The sequence below is a fragment of the Hesperophylax consimilis genome, chromosome 26 (assembly GCF_061612785.1).
Source record: "Hesperophylax consimilis isolate HC1 chromosome 26, BYU_Hcon_1.0, whole genome shotgun sequence".
Lineage (NCBI taxonomy): Eukaryota > Metazoa > Arthropoda > Insecta > Trichoptera > Limnephilidae > Hesperophylax > Hesperophylax consimilis.
In genome coordinates, this window is record NC_142861.1 from 11,527,649 (window position 1) to 11,550,479 (window position 22,831).

The 22,831-nt window shown below is 33.1% G+C and overlaps 1 protein-coding gene across 6 annotated transcripts in view; it reads right to left on the minus strand.

Annotated features, from left to right (window-relative positions):
- Positions 1–14,083, minus strand: part of Mmp1 (Matrix metalloproteinase 1) — an 81,218-nt gene extending 67,135 nt beyond the window's left edge. For all 6 annotated transcript variants that reach the window (XR_016304895.1, XR_016304892.1, XR_016304894.1 and 3 more), the window contains exon 1: positions 13,315–14,083. Coding sequence is in view for 1 of the 6 variants with exons in the window: in XM_089647432.1 (XP_089503558.1) it covers positions 13,315–13,506 (192 nt within the window). In the remaining 5 variants the exon portion in view is untranslated. The remainder of the gene's footprint in view (positions 1–13,314) is intronic.
- Positions 14,084–22,831: the final 8,748 nt, after the last annotated feature.

Consider the following 22,831-nt stretch of genomic DNA (forward strand, 5'->3'; position numbering starts at 1 on the left):
AATATTAAATGTTAGATAGCAGTTTCTATGTTTTTACGTTGGCAACATTAGTCCCGCGCAAACTTTTTGTGGTTTCATAATCTGTAGTCGTGGTCTTTTTGGATTTACCATCATGTAATATGTTTGTTCTACATTGATGTCAATTATTAAATGACAAAATTGTTTAAAAATTCTATAAATATTTTAATTGTTTGACCTGAGAAACCATTTTGCATTTTCAATGCATTTTGAAAATAGGTATTTTGCATTTTGCATTTTCAAATCGAAAAGTTTTGACCCATTTCCATTTTGCATTTCAAATGGATTTGGGTACCCATTTTGCACATCTCTGCTTATAATACCCACCACCTAACACAGAGCCTTTGAGGTTTTTTACATCGCAGGCGCTTTTACTCGTGTTGTACAAGGACCCTGTAGAATATATTCGATGTTAATCTGTCAAGTGTTTCTGTCTTCAAACCACGTCCCAAATCTATTATATTCATATTTCAATTCCATTGTTGTTAATATAATTGTTACGGTAAAGTTTGTTTGGGTTCAGCGATCTTTTGTTGTCGATAATAATTGACAATGAAATGTTTAGTGTTGTCGAACAATAAAGCCTTAATTCAATAAAGTTCTAAATGTTTTAGAGAGCCATATATATCACGAGTTTAACGTTGTTTTACTACTGCTGAGGTAATTTTGATGATTTACAGGTGTTTAAAATAATTTTGGCGAGCTTACAAGTTATGGGACTTTTTAGATAGTTTTAGAAATCCACTGTAACTTAACGTTGGTTAGTTATACATAATACTTTGTCCGTCTTTATACATAAAAGGAAAGGTGTGTTTGCGATTTGAGGAAGAAATTAACACGCATCCTCTCCGTGGAAGTCTGTTATTTAAATTAAAACAGTTGATGTTCCTTGTTGACAACACGGTTGTTCTAATTGAAGACTTTGACAAAAAATGGTACAAGAATATGGCGTACTATCTTTTTTTACAATTAAAATGATAATGCGTTATAGAAACGTGGTTGCGAGGTAAATTGTTGTGTTGACCTAAAAACTTTGTTCCAATATCACAACACATTTTTTGTTTTATAGACTACCTACATATTAGACTGAGTAAAAATTTCGATAAATTCTTATCAAATTTTCGAGTTACGATGCAATCGTTATCTAATCTACTGATGTGACAATTTTAAGTAGGTACCTAACATAGATAACAGATGATTATGAGCAAATTATCACAAAGCTTAAAGAAACCTTTCTTTCTGATTCTCAGTCTCACAGTTCCTCTGTGTTCTATAATATGTCTCAGAAGAAAATGCCCAGTGTATTTGTCATTTTTACATCAGCAGTTTGTTTAAAGAATTGCAAAATGAGAACGATGATCGATTGAATAAATAAAAGTTTAATGATATGATGAACTATTCTGCATGTCGGAAATAAGAGATGTGAACTATGTAATTTTCCTAGCCTGTTCAAGGGCTTGGTTTATAACGTATAATTTGTATGACACAAGCATCTTCCAACGACTTCTCACAGTTATGTAAGAGATTATGTGCCACTGAGGTAATCTTTTAAAACCGGCTTACTGTGACGTCCGTAATTGATTAAATTGCTTGTTATGTATGATTATTGAATTAACAAGTTGAAATATATTCAAGGAGATTCATATTTTCATAAATACATCTTTTATAACAACTAAAATTATCGGTAGGTACTCTCGAGGATTTAAATTCTTGAAAGCGATTGAAACTTAGCTTAAAATCAAAACCTACAGTCTAAAATAAAAGTAACTTATAATCTAATCAGCGTATACGGAGAAAATGAGTATTGATAATTTATTAAGAATCTCTTCACATTAATCGTAATTAGGTTAAAAACAGGTCCTTAACGAATTAATTGACAAGTTTCCTTTTAAACTTTTAGTAAGATACGAATGTATTATCACGATGTCAGAACACGTGATCGTAAAAATCCTAATATTTGAACATTTCGTCATTATATATTATCAAGTCAAATGCAGGTGCATGAACACGTGTTCCGATATATTAGGAATTTAGTTTATCAGGAAATGATGACTGGAATAAATAACCGGGTTACCAATAATTAGCATTATCAAAAGGGATTCTTAATATATCAGTAATGGTCATTTTTCTCTGTGTATTTTAAATAATTCTACATAAAGGGAAGGCTTTTCTTGCAACTAAAGGCATATATATTGCATTTCTTTCCTTATCTGTCGCATTTAAGCAGTAAAAAAGTCAAATAATTTCATCACAAGTGTTAAGGTGGATCAGTATCCAATGAGAACCACGAAATCCTAAATCCGGCGTCACAAAAGCGACAATCGAAAGGGAAACTGAGTTTTTAACAAGTGGTGGCAGTTTCAAGTTTCAAGGTGAAGCTCTTGTCACTGTAACTGATGGCTTGACTGTTGCGAAAGAGACTATAATCGCTAGTTTGGGTGACAAACGTTCATGCACCATTAGGTTATTGGGTCAAGTTGCGACGCCCTTTTGTCTTGACCAAATACACTTGTTTGTCTAATCGGACTAATTAGACGTGATAACTCTAATCAGATTGTTTACATTTCGCTAGTAATTCAATACTACTTCGAAAAGGTACGTCAATAATAGTCATAAATCGTTACGATTCAAATATCTAATCATTTGTTGTAAAGTGTGTTTATGAGTGGCACTAGATAAAACGATATTTTTTAACTAAGCATTATTCTCATTACATCTTTTGAAGCACATATAATTATATACATATAAATCTTGGTTCATTTTTATACGGCATGAAATACCACCAAATGAATTCACATTATTATAAAATTTGAGCAAACAAACAATAATCTATTGATCTCTAAACAACTGTGTACCTATACCAAATAACCCTGAAATTTTAGAAGTCACAAAAGTTTCTGTTTGCACAAACAATCATCGTACACAAGAAACCAGTTCCTACCGCGGAGAGCAAATGAGTATATTGGCACCTCGTTCCAGAATGGAAGATAAGCCTTGTATTATTTTTGGTTCTCCACAATCTTATTGCTTTTATCACATATACGCCCCAGGGATCGCATTGCTATAGTATTAAACAAAAACTTAGCGAACAATCACCGTCTGAACACAGGCGTTTCACATCTAGTGATATGGGCAATACGTCATTCCCACTTCATTTTGAAATTCTAGCCTAGCGACTGTTGAAAACTTTTTCAAACTTGACTCTTAATAATAACATTCAGTCCTCAATAAAAGGCCCTCCACAACTGTAAAAATAATCGTCGGCTCTCTGAAGTAACACGAAAGAGAAAATGGCAAAATGTTCATTAGTAGGTTCTAGGACAGACCCGTGAAAAATCTCGGGATGGTCTGAATAAATTCTAATTATTAGTTTGTTTGATTAGCTACAGTAAATAAGTAATTTTTCATACAAGAAGAGATTCTGTAACAAAAGCTGTACATTACAACGCAGCATCACGTTCACTAGTCAAACGCATTGTACATATAGTTTTGTATTATTGGTCGACAAACCGGTGGAAACAATCTGTTAGCCATAAGTTGTTATAAAGGTTTGTCTAGTCTATAGTTAATAATAACAGATCAAATTTTAAGGCGATGCCATACGTAGTGATGCAAAATCATGTGTTTTTGGTTTGAAAATTTGGTCGCCTAGAAATGTTTCAGATGCTTTAATTAAATACTGCCGAGTAGAATACATCTTGGCCTTTGAAATAATCGAGTATTATTTAGATAAATTTTTTTATAAGCCCAGAAAAAAATAATGTATAAGGCCTATGAAAAAAACTCAAAATCTCCTACTTATGAACCCATTTTCGGTTATGGTTTTATTGTATAATGTGGCAAATTAAGTTATTTATAAAATGATCGAAAAAAAATTAAATATTTATGCCTGAACATCCACAAAATAAAATAAAAGGCACTTTTTGGCCATGTTTTTTTCTTGCATAAATCAAAACAGGCGGATGGTGTTAAGCGGGAATTTAAACCTTATCGCCATTTACGTAAGGGTTGTTATTGAAAGCGGCTCAATTTAAAATACTACACGACGTAGTGCATCGCCTTAAGGTGATTTTTTAAGGTGATTTTTCACAAAAACGGCGCTATACAAATCATCCAAATATTATTAGTTATTGAGCGGTAGCGTGGATTTGATTTGAATTAAAATCTACATCTTTATCCCGAGACAGATGAAATTTAGCACTCTTGACTTTCAACATAAGAGAAAGGTCACTACTGTCTATCTGAGATTTTGAAAAACCACCCTTATTCCCCTGCACATACACTTAAAGCAGAATTTTGATATTACTTGATGAAATTTAGTGCACTTGACTTTTAAAATAAGAGGATAATATGACTGTCTACATCTGATTACGAAAAACTTTGCTTAAACCACGGGCAACGCCCGAAAACAGTATTTTACGTAAGGGTAACAACAGACTTCCATTTTCAATATTCTAAATTTATAGATTAGATATTTCACAGGAATTTGGTCACTGGTGATGAGTAGAATTGCGGTAACACGTAAAAAATGAAGAAGGCTATCGCTAATAGTGACATCCTACGCCAGATTCGATTGTTGCGATGTGATCTGATGGTGGTACAGCTCCATGGAGCCATGGACCACGCATGGCTGAACGTTCACAATGCCCCAATAATTATACTCGACGACCAACGATCATTTTGTCAGATTCAAAACCGACCAACGGCAAACTGCGAACCAATCATCTGTGCTACTATTGTTAAAGATTGCCGACAATCAACAGCGCAGAGAATCTAAAATCATACACGCACTTTAGGTAACTCTGTACCAGCTATGATTTAAACATTTTCAATTCAAATAAACTGTTATTTGCTACAGTATAATTTAAAATAAATGCCATCATTTTTGGTCACAAATTTGAATATAATAACTAGTGGATCCCGCAATGATTCGCCTTTGCTAATGTCATTCAAAAGCGTCTGTAACTTCTTCCATCAATCACTAGTATATTCCAAAATGTTACTGAGCAGAGATATTGCATTAACGGCCGTTCTTCCCAATCCTACTGATCAACTACTGAGCCGAAATTTTGGCTCAACAATGCTCAAACGCACAACTATGCTCTTTCCAACGAAAAAGTGACAACTGAGTGATCAACCAATTTAAGGAAGCCAAACTACTGGATTAAGCTTGCCTCAGTAAATGACTACTTATAAAAAGTGTCAACAGAGTGAAACATATTTGCGAGGCCCTGGCACGGTGGCATTAAAGTCAAGCTAATACTTTATTTTTAACATATTTCATACGCTTAAATATTAAATATCGGTTTACGTATTACAGTACTTAAAAAAATATATGCATTAATAATAAATACAATAATTAATTCTTCAATGTTAATTTAGCATTGAAAGTTTTAACTTTGATGTCATTTTATTGTCTATGAAAGTGGGCATGGCTACTTAAGATAATCAACAGTAAAGATGTTTGGAAACAGGCGAATCGAATGTTACTGAATAAATCACTTGGCTGATCGGACCCTGAGATTGATCGTTCGAAATGTTGGGAACAACGGCCGTAAGTATGCAGGTATAATATGTAAAATATGTACCTTATCAAAAAACTAAATAAAATCCGACTCGTAAAAATAGTATACCAAGTCACCAAGAAAATATCTGACGTGGAATCATGATGTGGTTATAGGCATAATATTCATTTTATACCAAAACGAAGTTAATGTAAGGTTACTTCCATAACTGTTTACAATCTAACCTAATGAACAGAATCAAAGCTATTTTTAGAGTAACAATTACTAACATATTTGCAAGAAAATGATTTTTTTGTACAATTTAAACCAAAACATTTTTTGAGCACTTAAGTGGTCGATAAATCACATAGGCAAAATTCATTGACTAAAAAATATACAACAACAGTTTTTTTTATAAGGTATTTAAAAGCATTTAGTGAAATACGATGTTTACGCTACCAGGCGAGCAGAACTTGCCTGAGGTAAGTAAGGCCGCACACTCTTTGTTCGTATGCAGTTATGCATTTTGATCACTTTGAATTTTACGATGAGAATTGTACATTGACAGAGACGCGCAGTGACTTTATATGCAAAGGGCGACGGGAACAACAAATGATTAACTTTATTGTGTCCACCGTGTTGAGAACTGACGCTGAATTGAGCTGGAATGAAGTTGTATGGAGAAGAATCGAGCTAAGTTGATTCAGGAGATTGTTGGAGGTTTCAAAAGTTATTGAAATCGTTTCAGAGAAGTGTGCAAGGGGCACTGAACGTGTTATAATTCATTGCAGGAATTTCGCGCAGGTGCCGACACTGGTGTTATTTTGTCGTTCCCACACAATATGGAATATTCCCGACTACAATCATATACTATATACTTAGAAATGCACACAGATTGACGTTTGTATTACAGTCATACATAATGCGATGACTGTATCTTTTCAGATAGACACTCGCACTTTATCCAGTGGCATAAAGTCGTTAATTTATTTATGGTTCAAAGTGATAGATATTGGAATATTGTGCAATGTTTTGAGTCTGAATAAAAGAAGTTTAAAAGCTTGTATATAAGAAAGTTTGCAGAAATTTAACCCTAATATTTTACACAGTGAGTTAATACACGCCACAATCGAATATAATACAGACAATGTATTTGCTAATCCAGCCAACACTTTTAAATGTTGTTTAAACTATCAAGATGCCACATCGTTAATTCCATATTTTTTAATTGCTGTCAAATCTACTGAGACAGAATAAATAATTTGGTTGTTGGATTGTAGCGTTTTTTAGTAAAATATAAGACAATACTATAGAATTAAGTTGTACCCTAATTGCAATGAGCGAAACCGGGTAGTGAAGCTAGTATAGATTACAGTTAGTAAAATGCTAATAAATTATATTTTTAATCTCATCTATATGGTCATTGAGTTATTTTTTGTCAGAGCAGTTGTGGAAGACGATATGTCCATTTATTTCCCAACTCAAATGAACAATTATTGTTCAATTTTTTTTTAAAAAAGTAATAATATAAACACGATAAGTACGTATTACGATATTGTGTAAAATTAGCACAGATTACAGTTAAAAAATGTGTTAAAAAACGTCTGAAGAAAAACAACAAACGTTCATAGCAACAAAACATCGCTTAAGGAAAGCAATAAAATATTTCGCAGAAAACAAAACTGTTATGCATTATTTTATGAGCCAACGTTATATCAGAAAGTAATAATGTTTTTTATCGATTTGGACTAGATAAATCAAACTCACTCTCTCTCTCTCCAATACAGAGAATTAGCAGCACCCAAAGAGCGAATATTATATTAATAAAATAAATAATGTAATTTTTAGACAGTGGATATACTGACGTGTACTCGGCGTTTCTCGGAGACTTTTCTCTATTTTCTATAAATGCATTATATATATAAACCTTCCGAAAAAAATTGTCTAAATGATAGTGAAAACCCTATCAAAAAATGAATTAATGGGTTTTATGTTAAAAATGTACTAAAAAAGGAATGTATTAATGCGAATACGGAACACGTGTTCATAAAAATTATTATATTTTCGCATTTCTTCATTATTTATTAACAGAGCAAACGCAGGTGCATGAACACGAATTCCGATATATTCGGAAATTACTAACATTTTATTATAAAACGGCCTATGCTGTCCCATTTTTAAAAGGATTTTATTGAAATAATTTAATTTTCACTGACAAAAGTATAGAGTGATTTATTTTAGGGGTATGATGCCGTTTAACCTCCACCTACCTAAGCTACCTCCTTCTTTAGCCAACGTTTTGGACAGTATTACAGTGCCCATCCTCAGGGCAGAATGTGTGCTAACGTTGGCTAAAGAAGGAAGTTGCGCAACACGGTATAATACCACAAAAATAAATCACTGTAATAAATAAAACAATTTATAATTAATTTGCATCTCGTGTCATTAAATATACCCTCAGTATTGTATTGCTGACAATTTCTCATCAGAATTGCTTTAACTTTTTTTTTTGACCAGATCTGAACAACGAGGGACTCCCCGACCATTATCTCCCTTTCTTTCTCTTCCCCAATTTCTCCATTGTTAATATTTCCTGCGGAGAATGGCATATTTAGTTCATAAAAATCAGTTCTCATGGAAAGTTTTTCGAATCATAATATAAATTCTCTTGAATAAAATGATGTCCTTAGCCTAAAAACTTTGCGAAATATGGCCCCAGTACTTGTAATAATTATTGCGTTTTTTTTAAATGGCGTGGAGTGATATCTTGTTTTTACTTGGTAAATATAACACTTTCAACTATATCCTTGTGCCAACATCAAAGAAAATAAAATTTGTAACACTTTTTTTAAAGAAACTTGATAAAATCTGCAAACTGTGATTTTTAGCAGTCACAGTACCGAAAAATGTATATTTAAAAAAAAGTGCTGGTTTTATAACAACTAGGTATAATCATGACGTGATCGGAATCATTGAAAGGATTCGTCATCGCCCCGCGGCGATATGAATGATAGGAATGATAGAATGAACTAAGGAAGTCGAAGTAGTATCGATCGTGGATTCCACAACTTGTTCTTTGTACCAGATCTCGGATTCTGCGAAAGAGTTGCGACTCACGACAAACCGGTTAAACGCTTCCGAGATTTTCACGGCCGCTGCGATCCGATCCGTGTTTACAAATTAAATGGAAAGGTTTAATGATTAAATGCGTTTCTGGAACCGGGATCGTTAAATAATTTATTTTATTTTTAAATTAGAATTGACTAGAATCAATTGTGCTAGAGAAATTTTTCAACATTATTTATTAAATCTCGGGAACCAATGGGAGTGTGACATGTCATAAGGCTGAATAAGTTGTAAGGTAAGGTGTTGAGTTAGAGGAACTTTGGGAATTTATATGATATGCAGCACGACGAAAAACTGCAGACATTTTTTTTTCATTAGTGCCCGAATAAAAAAAAATATTATGATAAATTTACTATTAAAAAGCGTTCGTATAAACACATCCTTGCTATAATTATTTCTCTGCTCTCGATCAGCTGTTCTATTTAAGATTTGAAATTCGAAAGAAACTCGCAAAATTAAAGCTACGATTACACTAGTCAATTTTTTTCGGTTTGCGTAAATTGCTTTAAAAAAACTTATTTAGGGTTTTTTTCTAAGATTATCATGAACCACTCCCCAAAGTTTCGCGGTATGAGCGTGGAACACAATGTAAAGTTGACCTCACCATCGTGAATATAATTATCTTCCTTCTCACATGTTTTGTATGAAGAAGAAAGACAGAAAACGCAAGCACGTCGAATTTTTCCATCATTTTGAATGTATTTGTGAACACAGCGGTACAAAATGGTTCGAAATACTTTATAATTTGGTTTATTTTGTAATTCACTCACAGTCCCCTCTTACCCCGCAGTGTTCCTACGATACAGTACAACACAAGCAGGAATCTCTTTAAAATGATTCTACTGTACATTATTTCTGAGTTTCGATTATGAATGGCCCCTGTTAGGCATAATGTTGAAAAAAATCAAGCTAGGATAGCTTAGGAATGATCTCTAATGATACTGTGAATGTTGTAATGTTTTAAATCCCAATATTATGTTTGTCTTGCCATACGGGACGACCCTCGATACTTCGTGATTTGATTTCTGTATCATTATCTACTGGCGGCATCAGATCATTGGACAGAACCGACTGAAGCGAAGGTCACCGTTAACACTACTCTTCTGGCTGCTGGGTAATACAATAATTATTAACCCTGCTATTTACCGGTAGCGGTGCAAATGTTAGACATTTATATTGCATTGGATAATTATGGCTTGTAACTTGTAATGCCATCTTTTATTCAGGAAAATCATAAAGCAATAATAAATTAAATACAACAGATTTTCTTAGAATGAGTACCAAGCACCAGTCTGCTTGTTGGCTGGCATTTATATCACAAATCCCACTAATAAAATTATTATTATGTTTTTTATTACTTCCTCCTTGTTTCAATGTTTTAGGTACCTACTTATACATTGTTTCGAATTATATTTTTATTTTCATATCTGAGTGGTAATAAAAATGGTAATGACAATAAACTTATCACGTATTTAACCCTTCAGTACATTAATCAAATTTGATCAGATTTCATTGTTTTCTGTGTATTTCAAATGCGCTATACAGGGTGTATCGGCACTAACCCGACAAACTTTAACCAGCTATTCCTTAGCACATTTGGAGTAAAAAATGTAATTGGCACTTTGCTGTCCGGTAGCATTTTTTTTTTCAATTAAAAACAAAAAAATTAAAAATTTCCACACTACATCACTGTCATTGGCATTGCTTTTCGTGTTCAACAGCTGTTATAAGCAAGTATGTCGAAAAGCGTCTTCGCTCTTTCGCACACACTAAATAATAATAGTTAAAAATGAGACGAATGGTGCCGTGCCATTTCGTTGTGATTGTAAAAGTGCGCCAATATAGGTACACACGTGCATTATTCAACGGAATTCGAATAAAATATTGCGGATGGGTTTTCGAACTTTGACAAAGGATAAAACAGTGGTGACATGTGGTGAAAATATGAATAATAAATTTTTTATTAAAAAAAAAACGTTACCCGACAGCAAAGTGCACATAAGATTTTTTACTTCAAATATGCTAAGGAATAGCTGGTTAAAGTTTGTCGGGTACGTGCCGATACACCCTGTATACATCTTATTTCTTAATTTTCCGTAAAAAAAATTCTGTTTTAGAAACTAGTTACATTTATCTTTCTCGTGTTTGTATTTAAAATAAACAAAACTATTTTTAAATAATAAAATTCATATATAAAACGTAAAAAAAAATTACATAATTTTTTACTCCAATCATAGAAAAATTGAGAGAACTCGATATTTGGAAAACACGTTAGTTTTGTTTGAGGAAGTTTTAAGAAAACTGTACCATAACTTTTATCTCGTTCATACAATAAAAACATAACATTTAAAGTTAAACCGATTGTTACGATAGCGGCGAGAAATATGAATTATTCATTTTGGCTCTCTGGAATCTGGAATGAATTATTATTTCTCTTTTTAACATCAAAAAAATATTTATTTTCCGATGATAGAAAAAAAGATAAAAATACTTTTATAACACATATATAGCACGTTCATATATGTCCCTCAAAAGCTGGAGAGGTTAAAACCTTTATTTTACAATATTTTCATAAAGAAAGTCAAACATTTCCGAGTTATGAATAACCCAACAATATTTGAAAATATCCCATTAGTAATCACAGTATGCGGAAAATGTTACTTGTGTAGTGATGGAAGACTTAACCTTTAAGTTTCTTTCTTTCACTACTTATAATGATATTTTGTCTGTAATAACAGTTGTAAAGCCAATAAATATATAATTTTTTTTTGCTATAAAAAGGTCTCTGTAAATTTATATCGATTGCTTTATCTTTGCTTTAAATGTTACACATTTCCAATTTAGTTCCGTTCGTTTCGTTACAGGTTCTCAAAAACATATTTTTTTTAAATTTCAGATCGGCACATTGAAATATAATATAATTTTTTTATTAAGTAATTTTTAATTGTTTTATTTAAACTTCTTAACTATACGATTAGACCCACAAAAACACAACAAAGCGGCATTACATTTGCGAACATTTCTATTTTATTTGACGAGGCAAAGAAATATCTACAAATAACACTTTATTTATTTGTAAAACTAATCTAATCAGATCTGTGCCAACACTGTTTTTTTTAATTCACCTGCTACTATACTTACCGGCTTACTTATTTGAGCAGGCAAACATCATTTGAATAAAAAAATATTTTGTTATATTTTCTTTCTTGGGTTGTTCATTTGGAAAATAATTTAACTAATTTTGCTAATATTAAATCAAATATTTTTTTATCATGCACACATGAACAGAGTAGTTTAAATATCTCCAATTATAAAAATCATTTTGTGATATCACGTCGTTAATGTCGCACTGACATTGTGCACGTATGACCCGTGAAGATTTGTAGATTGAAGATTTGTACAAAAAAGACGAATTAATTTATTTATTTATCTTATCTTTTGAATATAAAACACGATGAACGGATAACTTCATATCGAATTGTTCGCGATAAAAATTATCAAGTCATTCGGATGCTACTACAGCACACCTTGAATTATATTAAGTCTTATTATTTTTCGGAATAACTTATTGAGTAAAACCTCAAATTATAATATTTAAATATTGAAGACAATATTAGTGATTTTTAAACGCAAATCTGAAACAGAAAAATCAGAAAAGGAAACGGTCACATCTGGGACTCGAACCCAGGACCCTTGTCTTTCCGGGACAATGCTCTACCAACTGCGCTAAGGTCCCATTAGCTCAGTTGGTAGAGCATTGTCCCGGAAAGACAAGGGTCCTGGGTTCGAGTCCCAGATGTGACCGTTTCCTTTTCTGATTTTTCTGTTTCAGATTTGCGTTTAAAAATCACTAATATTGTCTTCAATATTTATATATTAAGTCTATTAAAATATTAAAAATTCTCAAAACGTAAACCTTTTTGAGGCTTCTTGCTAAAATTACCAAAGTCCAAGAGAATTAAGAACTTATCAATGTCAATGTTGATGGTTTTAAAATGAACGATTTGGCTTTATGAATTTAAGTATTTACGATTACGTTATGTGCTTGGATCTTTTTATAAAGAAACTCCTGGAATTTTGAACTCAAGTTGAGAACATTATCAATATTATAGAAGTATACCCATGACGGGTGATTATGGATCTAATTAAGGATAATGAATTGTCTTTAACCTTAAAATCAACCACTTTTCCGCTCTCCTCGAAGAGAACTGGAGTAAATTTCGAGCATATTAAAGTTATGTACAATTCCTTATCTTAAAAAACCGGAATAGCTCCTTAGTTAACGAAAACGTCTTATGTTTTAAGGTTATGGACAATTCCTTATCCTTAAGTTGAACCTGAATCCCCCTTAGGTTTTGAAGGAATACGAATTGTTACGTTAAAGTCATGTAAATTTTTTTTTTATTGAATTGATTACGATTTCGGAGGACCAATTTTTTTTTATAAATGGAGTTGTTTGAACAAAGGTAAAGAATTTTTGTTTCCTTTTATGAAATTATCAATTTCAAACTATTTTATGTGGATCACAAAAGTAATAACTTATTGTAACCACCGGAAATGACAGAACAACCTTTAGTTAGTGTAATATCGAACTAATAGCTATAGGGTAGGTATTTCGACCATCACAAAAAATTGTAAAGTTATAAAAAATGTAAAAATAACTTACCATAGCTTGTGTATCACTAGTGACTGGTGCTGATGAGATGGATGAGATGGTGGCAAAGATTACTAGACTAACAAGTAAACATAAACTAGGCCCCTTCGTCGACTTGCAGCCGTCCATCTTTCTCCTCGCCGGGGTCTGTTTATGGCACATCCTGGACGCGTCGATATTCTCGAAGTACTTCGGACAAATCATTGTTTCATAGGTCGCTTGTGTTATCGTGGATATGTCTCAGTTCTTTTGCAAACAATTCACAACCGTTTGCGTAACAATACAAATGTCGAAACACCTCGCTGGTGGATTTATCTCGAGAATATTGCGCTATATTGTCACGATCTATTTAATGTGGTCGATTTTTCGGCACTTGCTGATTTGGCTGAGTGACCGACTATTTAATTTAATTCGTAAAATGTATAATATGTCTCGAAAAATGCGCTGTCAGCTTTCGAATCCGGCTGAGAATCGCAGGTTTATATATTTCATCCTTTGTAAAAAAAAACACCAAAGAAAAATCGCTTTGGAATCCGACAATAGAAAAACACTTTTCACTTGTGTTTTAACGCGCGAAACCGTCCGAAACTAAGTATTATTTATTTAACACTAAAACAATGGGAGATCACTTGTTTTTTTTTAATTGACGAACATAGACGACGTCCGTGTTTTTCTATAGAATTATTCAAGTTCTTATGTTGATTGATTTCTGTTTGAAATACGGACGCTAATTCGAATTCGTAGTGAGCAGATACGAGCTCTCGCAACTGTTACTACCGAAGGCTCGCGACGAACTGGCACGAATACTCCACGACCGGCTAATATATTTATACGAAGTGTGTACTCAACACCACTCACCACTTACTTCTTACTAACCTAACCGCGACTTCGTCAGAATTGTACCTCCCTTGTTGCTTTGTTTAATTTCCTTACCTACGCACTATAAATCATGCAAAAAATAGTGTTTGGACAAATTTTAATAAATATTTTGATAAAAAAATGTTTAGACACGTAGGAAACAGCCTACGAAAACTTAAAAGGGGATTTAGTTGCGGTTTACAGCAATTTATTTATTTTGTGTGTTTTTTTAAACATATTTCTAAAACTTAACTTACACTATTATTTTGTATACATACCTGATATTTCAGTTGGGTCTCGTTATATTTTATTGTTAATTTTTAAATTAAGATTTTTTCTTTGAGCTTTAAGCTTTTTTTATACAAACAACCGTGGCACCTAAAAAAACCTTCTGTCAAGTTTTCTAATTCATTGTTTGAATATTAAAAAAGGTCAATAACATTTGTATCAAAAAACAAGATCCTTAATCACTACTCCCGTTACATTAATTTTGGGTGAGCTTCAAACTTTATATATTTTAGCTGGAGTTCAATCAACACAAACTTTATATATTTTAGCTGGAGTTCAATCAACACAAACTTATCTATCTATGTATGTAAATAAAAATGTATATGTTCGTTTGTTAAAAGTCTTCCAGAGAGTTCTTCAAGTTGAAAATTTCATTGTTTATACTTATTAGTGCCAGGAGTGTTTAGATAGGGGTTTGAATGGCAGAAGGAGTCGGGGACGCCTGAGGAATACTTAACGCAATGTCTCTGCACTGGAATGCGATACGGAGTCGAAATAAAAACGATGTAATGTAGTTTTTTAAAAGTAACATTGTGGTATACAGTATTAAATGATGGAAGAAATCGGAGATGCCCTTCCTATCATATGCTTTTTTAATTTTATTTAATATTTACAATTTTTTTTTTAAATATATTTAGCCCACGGGTACTGGACCCTTAGTTTGTTGTTATAATTTTATGTTTACGTGAAAACCTGTCATTAGATTTAATTGTTACTATTTAAAGATATTAAAAAATCTGTTGGTTTTCCTAAATAAATAAAATAAAAAGAAAGACATTAGCATTAAGAATAAAATTAATAAATAAAAATAATATTATTTTCAACTTTGTGATGGTTTTAAAGCATAGTTTTTCAAGATAAAAGAAGTGTCGAATTGCTTTCGTTCATCTTTCCATTACTTTTGCTGTTTATTAGATGTAGGTACAATATGGAAGGTTTTTTATGCATTGCACAAAGTATAACAAATTATTTTAAACAATAATTAGTTGCCTAAAATAATCATACAAATTGAAAATATCTCCCGAGTAAAAATAAATGCCGCCGACAGGAATTGAACCCGCAACTTCTGATGTCCGTTCAAGTGCTCTTGACCACTAAAATAAAGTTGGTGGTTTACAGGTGAAAAAATATAATAAGCAGTAATTGTTGATTGAAGTACTAGAACATATTGAATTATTTGGCTTGTTGGAAATAAGCCGACGTAGCTCAGTGGTCCAGAGCAGCTGACCGGACATCAGAAGGTGCGGGTTCAATTCCCGTCGGGGTATTTATTTTTACTCGGGAGATATTTTCAATCTGTATGTATATTTCAGGCGACTAATTATTGCTTATAATTAGTTTTTAGTTTTGATTTTTTAATGATAATCGTTTACTAGTGTGATACTGATAGTATCTAGTACCCATCCTTCCCACATACTTTTTCTTTAGGGATTAATCAGGTAGTCCTTATATACTTTACTTATTCGAACATATACAAGTTTTACTCTCCTGTAAAACTTGTATATGTTCGAATTGATATATTTCAAATGTAGATTTCTACAATGAAAACATTCTCTACAGATGGCCTAGTCTTTAAGCAGCTGTTTCCTCCATTATTACTTTTAGGCGTATTTTATTTTAACTATACCTCTACATATTTTAATATTGTTAATTATTTTTTGTGTATATTGTAGGAATTCTGCAGCCTAACCACTATGCAGAAACAATGTTGGTCTAGATCAGAGGTTCCTAAACTTTTTCCTCGTAAACCACTTGTCAAATTTTTTTTTCCGTAAACCCCCTGCCTGCCGAATATTGAATTTTCCTAAAACTATTAACATCCCACGTGATAATCATTTATTTTTTTCGTAAAAATATTCACTTCCCTTGCCTTTCCAACATCCGGGTGGCGGTATAGTTCCTCTGTCTTTACACTGTGCAGACAGGGGCGCCCTTCTGAGGTTTTTCACCAAATGAAAATGAAGCAGGATAAGCAACGGGAAGTTCTTTCTGTAGCTGACCCTACAGAACTGCCCCTTATTTTTTTTTGTCAGTGCTTATTCCGGTCAGTTCTTCTTGTCGTTATTATTACCCTGTACGTTTTTCAGAAATAATTTGGGGAACTAGGAAAATTCGCGGCTTTCAATGTGCAATGTTTTGCTTACATATTTTAATTCTGACGAGAAAAGGAACGTAGACTCTATTTATATCAACAACTTTGCGAAATATAAAATACAAATATCAAATAAGTAATTTCTCAGTCTATTATATTTGTTTTAGGTCTATTGTGTCATTTACGGAACTCCTAAATGTTGACTTGAGGTAAATGGGGGTCCTCTCGTATGTACCCCCATTTGAATCTCGTGGACCCCCAAATTTTTTTCTCGCTGATATTGACCCCCAGCTTGCCGATATCGACCCCTGGGGGTCCATATAGACCACTTTGGGAACCTCTGGTCTAGATTATAAATGTAGTCGTTTAGTCAAAAAAAATAGAGTCTTTGCCAGAGACCCGAACGACTAACCATGTGTTACTTATACCAGGGCGGCTAGGCGGTGGATAACCTCCAGTGATGGTATCTACCGCTCTTTAAAACATATATTTGTAATAACTACGTTAAAATTCTCTGGCGAAGCTAATGCAAAATCACTATTTTGATTAATCTTTATAACGAATTGGTGTACATTATGAATACCAAAAAATATGATTTAGATAAATTGAAGGTATTTCTATCGTTTCGCTTGAGTAGAATACAAGTAAATAAATAATTAACTCAATAAAAAATATAATTGCAAACTACTAAAAATATATATGAAATGTATGAACGCGTAAAGGAAAAAACTTTAAAAAATACACTGTTATAGTTAAGATTATCTGTGACAGTTTCACTTGATTAACTTTTTTGCTTTCTTATAAAATTATTTACAAAATAAATAAAAACAAGTTTTGTGCTTGAAATTGAACGTTTCTAGACTCCGTTTGTCAAGCGTTTATTGCATATTACCTACAATATAAGATATACCAAGAATATACACATTTTTGGCTTGTAGCTTCCTCTTAGCGTTTGATTTCAATAATGATTTTTTTATGATTCATGTAATAAGTTTTTGATAAATAATATGTTATAGGTATTAAGCTGATATTGGGATTAGGAATAGGCACTTCAGTGGTTTTGCCATGTGTGCAATGTTAACTTGGTGAATTATTTTCCTTTTAATTATATCTACTAACTGCTACCTTATTCACTATCTAGTAAATACAACCATTCTTTATCTAGTACGATGTTAGATAGTTTTTATTTATTTATGTGATATACCTACTTATGTGTGAACTTATCAGCGTAAGACATATCGTGTAATATCAGATAAATATTTTTTTTGCGTAATATTTTCTTAGAAAGTTATAATACCTTTTATAGGTGCGTGACTGTAATAAGTATAAATCAAATTAAACACAATATGTACCTTTTTTGGTAACACGAAAATTATATTAATGCTGATTCAAAGATTTTATTCACAGGGGTAAGCAGAGAGAAAGGACCGCCACAATAATCCGTCTTCGCACGCTTCTTGCTTTGTTCATATGCTTACAACGCTGCGTAGCAGATACACATTCTTTTTTTATGTATTCCGACTCTTACATGCCCCTACTTTTAGGTATTCCGAATCTTACAAGCCACTACTTTTAGGTATTCCGACTCTTACATGCCCCTAATTTTAGGCATTCCGAATCTTACATGCCCCTACTTTTAGGTATTCCGAATCTTACAAGCCACTACTTTTAGGTATTCCGACTCTTACATGCCCCTAATTTTAGGCATTCCGAATCTTACATGCCCCTACTTTTAGGTATTCCGAATCTTACAAGCCACTACTTTTAGGTATTCCGACTCTTACATGCCCCTAATTTTAGGTATTCCGAATCTTACATGCCCCTACTTTTAGGTATTCCGAATCTTACATGCCCCTACTTTTAGATATTCCGAATCTTACATGCCCCTACTATTTTACACGACTTCTTTTATTATACTCTTGCGCATCATATATTCTCAGTTTATCCGTTGGTCTTTTCCATGCATACGAAATGCCCTTTCTTCATATTGTTTTTTAGGGTTCCATGATAACTCAACACAGTGACAGTTCAACATACTTTTAAAAAGTGATATAAAGTCATTAGAAACGATAAAAAAATATATTTTTTAACCTAACCTAACCTACTTAACCCAGCTAATAAAGTTTTTGTTTCATCACTTTCCATGAATTTATATAACTTTTTAAAGGTGTGATGAATTATCATTGTGATGATTTATCCGGTCATCGTTTATTAGATAGGTATGAAAACATAAAAATTTAAAAATAAAAGGATGTACAGCAGTCCCACGGTATTTTTTTTACGGTTTCACCTATCCGCGGTTTCAGTTATTCGCGGTTTCGCTTATCCGCGCTCTAGAAATAATACTATCAAATTACAAAAAAAAGACAAAATTGTAATTAAGAAAGTTAAAGCTTACAATACAGCTGCAACAGAACCCACAGAACCTAATGTTCATAAACAATTACCTCCGGGCGCTTAAGCGTCGTTGATTGAGATTGAAAAAAGCTAAAATTGTTTGCCTAAAAAGGCCAGACTTCACAATTAAAAGCTTATGATATTTTCATTTAGGAAAAACCATAAGTTGTCGCTCACAGATGAGATGGACTGACGACTTGAAATTTAAAATTGGCTTGGAATATTTGAGAACCGGTAAAACTGAGAATCTTGAATGAGGTCTATATCCAAAGCATTCAGTCAGAAGTCTAACACAAAACAAGATGTAGATGTTGTTTTTATTGACAACCCAACTAACTGAATTATAAGATGTGAATTATGAGTATTATATTCTGTCAGGAATCTGATATCTTTTCAATGAAACTGTGGAATTACACAAAACACAATAGACTTTTTATTGACATAAACTATAATTGATGCTGGTGGAGATTGTTGAACAGAATTGGTGGTATTTATCCTGATATTGTAGATCTCTACAATGTCGGTAGCTCCACAAATATGCTGCTACTGCCCTCTGTGTTTAACACGGTTAGCTAATATCTAAAAACATAGCATCGAGTGGATCTAAGATTATTGAAATTCTAGGAAGAAGTAAAGGGTTTTAAATGAAACTTTTATAAATGTTTTATTTATCAAGTACTTTTTTATAGCTACCTTTTACATCGGAATTATTAATTTCTGTATGAAATGCTGATGTTGAAATAAACCATTTGTTTCTAGTTTCATTATACGCGGTTTTGCTATCCGCGCCACATTTCAGAAACCTAACTGCCGCGAATATCGAGACATATTATTTGAGAGAAGGATTTTTGCTTTCTCAGAATTTCTGTATAAAATTCTAAATTATGTATTTAATAGTCCAAGATTGCTTGCATTAATAAGCTTTCGGATTCCACTACGTTATACTAGAAGTCGGGATTTATTTCAGTGCAGAAATTCTAGCACTAACTACCATATGTATTCCTCATTGCCCATAATACTTATGGAGGGAAATAATTATACCGAGTCAGCGAATATCTTTAATGTATCACTTAAGAAATACAAAAGATTGTTACTGAGACAGTTTTCTTGTGTATACTAAATATGTAGCGTTGTGTTATAAAATAATTTTTTATAATTCATATGAAAAAGCCTCTAAAAAGGGCGTTAATTAACAAATAAATGACTGTATATTCTTAAGATTGGGTCTTAGGATAATAGCTGCATTAGTGGCATCCCCGACTGCAATAATTGTCCAGTCGTGTGCAATTGTTCATAACCCCGTGTGACAATGGGGAAATTTTGAGGATAAATGATCATGGGAAATTATTCAGGGCCAAGTCATACGAAATACGAATTACCTACACAATTCAATAAGCAGTAGAAAATTCAGGTGAAATTCTCATCAGTGTAAGTAAAACAATGCTCAGATAGAATACTAATGATTTTGGGGGCATATTTGATGTGACGTATTTTCGAATGACGCTGCTATTTGTTGGACTATCCGTGAATGAATGAATCAACGAACACTCGATCCAAAGAAACCATTATGAACTTCCCCTTTCTCATCTTCTTCCAGTTCATATATCCATTGTCACAATTGATTATTTTGCTGTTAAAAAATAATTTGTAGGTAGGTACCGCTTGTACTTGTATACAAGTTGGATCTATCTGCTGCGTGGCCTATTTCCTATAAAATTAATTTTGAATTGGAAGACAAAATAGGTACTCAACCAAACTGATTTTTTTTTTTCAATATTTAAATATCAGGTGAAATATATTATTTTTAACTTTCTTTATGTGAAACCGCACAAGAGTCCCAACTGCTCAAAACCGCCTAAAGTTAATCAGACTATGGCATTCCCGATTGGGGTATGTTGTGAAGCTGAAGGTAGTGGGAAAGGAAGGAGGCGGATAAGAGGAAGGTGTGGAAGTATCTGGCTATTCAGAACTGGTCACCAAACATGGCAAAACACATTTAAAATGTTTTAATGTATTATCATGTATTTTATAAATAAATAAATAAAAAATTCTAAAAAATTCACAAATGCACTATTATGATCTATAAAAAGTCTAAAGAACTAGAAATAAAGATTTACATTAGAATTTTTCAATTAATCAGTGAAGCCATCGATGGAAAAAAATGACGTGGTATTATAAAAAAAGTAATCAACCGCTAATAGAACAATCGAAAAATATCCTAGTTGAATTCTAATGAGCAGGTTTTTGACGTGACAGAAAAATTCGGACACTTCGGACATGAAGTTTCTGTGACGTCACTAAATATTCAATACCCAAACCACCAAAGAGGTTTTTCTATGACGTCATATTTACCGAAAATGGTGGAATTTGAACTGACCTACTTATTTGTGCAATTCGTCGGAAAAAAGGTGTATTCAATAATCGTTTTGTAGGTATTAATTAAATTTACTATTCATCGGTCAGTTATATTATCACAGTCATTGGGAAAGAAATTTAGAATACTGGATATATTATGGAACAGAAAACAAAAAATAGGAAAAATAACACATAAAACACGTAAAGCAGCAATATTTCAATATTTTGTAAGTACAGGGTGCGGGAAAACAGATATAGGGATATTTTTTTCTGTACGTCGTGCCGTTTAATGCAAGTCCTGAAGATGACATCAAAAAGATGATGGCCCCAGCAACGATACATTGATTAAGGCGAATTCTGAAGTTTTCGGCCGCATTTTGGCACATCGCGACGGGTAAAGCGGCGAATTTCTCCCAAATTTGATCATTGAGTTTTACCAAAGTGTGAAGCCGATGTTTAAAAGCCCTTTTCCTTCAGGTAACCTCACAGCAAAAAGTCGCAAATGCCAGACGGAAGGTCCGCTGGGTGGCAACGAAATAACGGCCATTTTCAAGAAACGTGCGGACGGTGAAGCCCCGGTATTCTCCGGACCAAACCATGGTAACGACTGAAAACGGCACGACCCTCCTGACACATTTCAGGCCACAGTCTTGTTACTGATAAAATAAAAAGTTAATAATAATGAAATTTGGGAGGTGGGTATGGGGTACCGCCAACCCGGGAACCATTTATTGGATAACCAACACCCAATACCATAGGACACGCAGAGTAGTTCTTTAAGTTTAGTGACTTAGTAGGGGTGACCGGATTCATGTGTTGAGGTTTGTCCGGGTATTGGTGGCAGATGCGGCTGCCCACCAACTGCGTGGCAGGCCAGATCGCGAGAGTCTGGTTAAGGGAAACCTTTTGACCTCTCCTGCATGGCTCTCTCAGAACACCGCCTTGGATGGATTTGAACGTCCGCCACTCCTGAACCCTCAGATTCCACCTCTCAGTCCTTTTTACTTCTGAGAACTTCCTCTCTTTCCACACAGCATCCTCAAAGATGTCGTAGACCCAGAGAGGAATTATTGACCTCCTGTGAGTAGCTAATGAAAGAAAAATATATATTACCACACTAGCTTAAATTGTTAGTGCATGAGTAAGTTGGCAAGTAATGTGAAGTTTCTGCGTAATGCCTAACTTTTAAATATCCAAAAAACTGAACTATTTATCATCAGACAAGCGCTAAAGTACTTAAAAAATAATTTTATGAATTCATAATTCTGATGCACTGAATAAAATAAAAAAAAAAAACCATTTCTGTAAGTTACACCGTTTTTTTTTAAGCTTTTCAAAACTGCACTGTCTGTTTTGCTGCACCCTGTAACACAAAAACAAATTAATCTACAATGCAAGATGGAAAAATAGTAAATTACGAATAATAATTGTGGCTGATAAGCCAACACTGGTACTTTGTAATACTTATAATACTTATTTAGTCATTAGAATGGCTTGAACTTTAAACGTACTACCTAGTTTTAATTAGTTTTTTTTTGT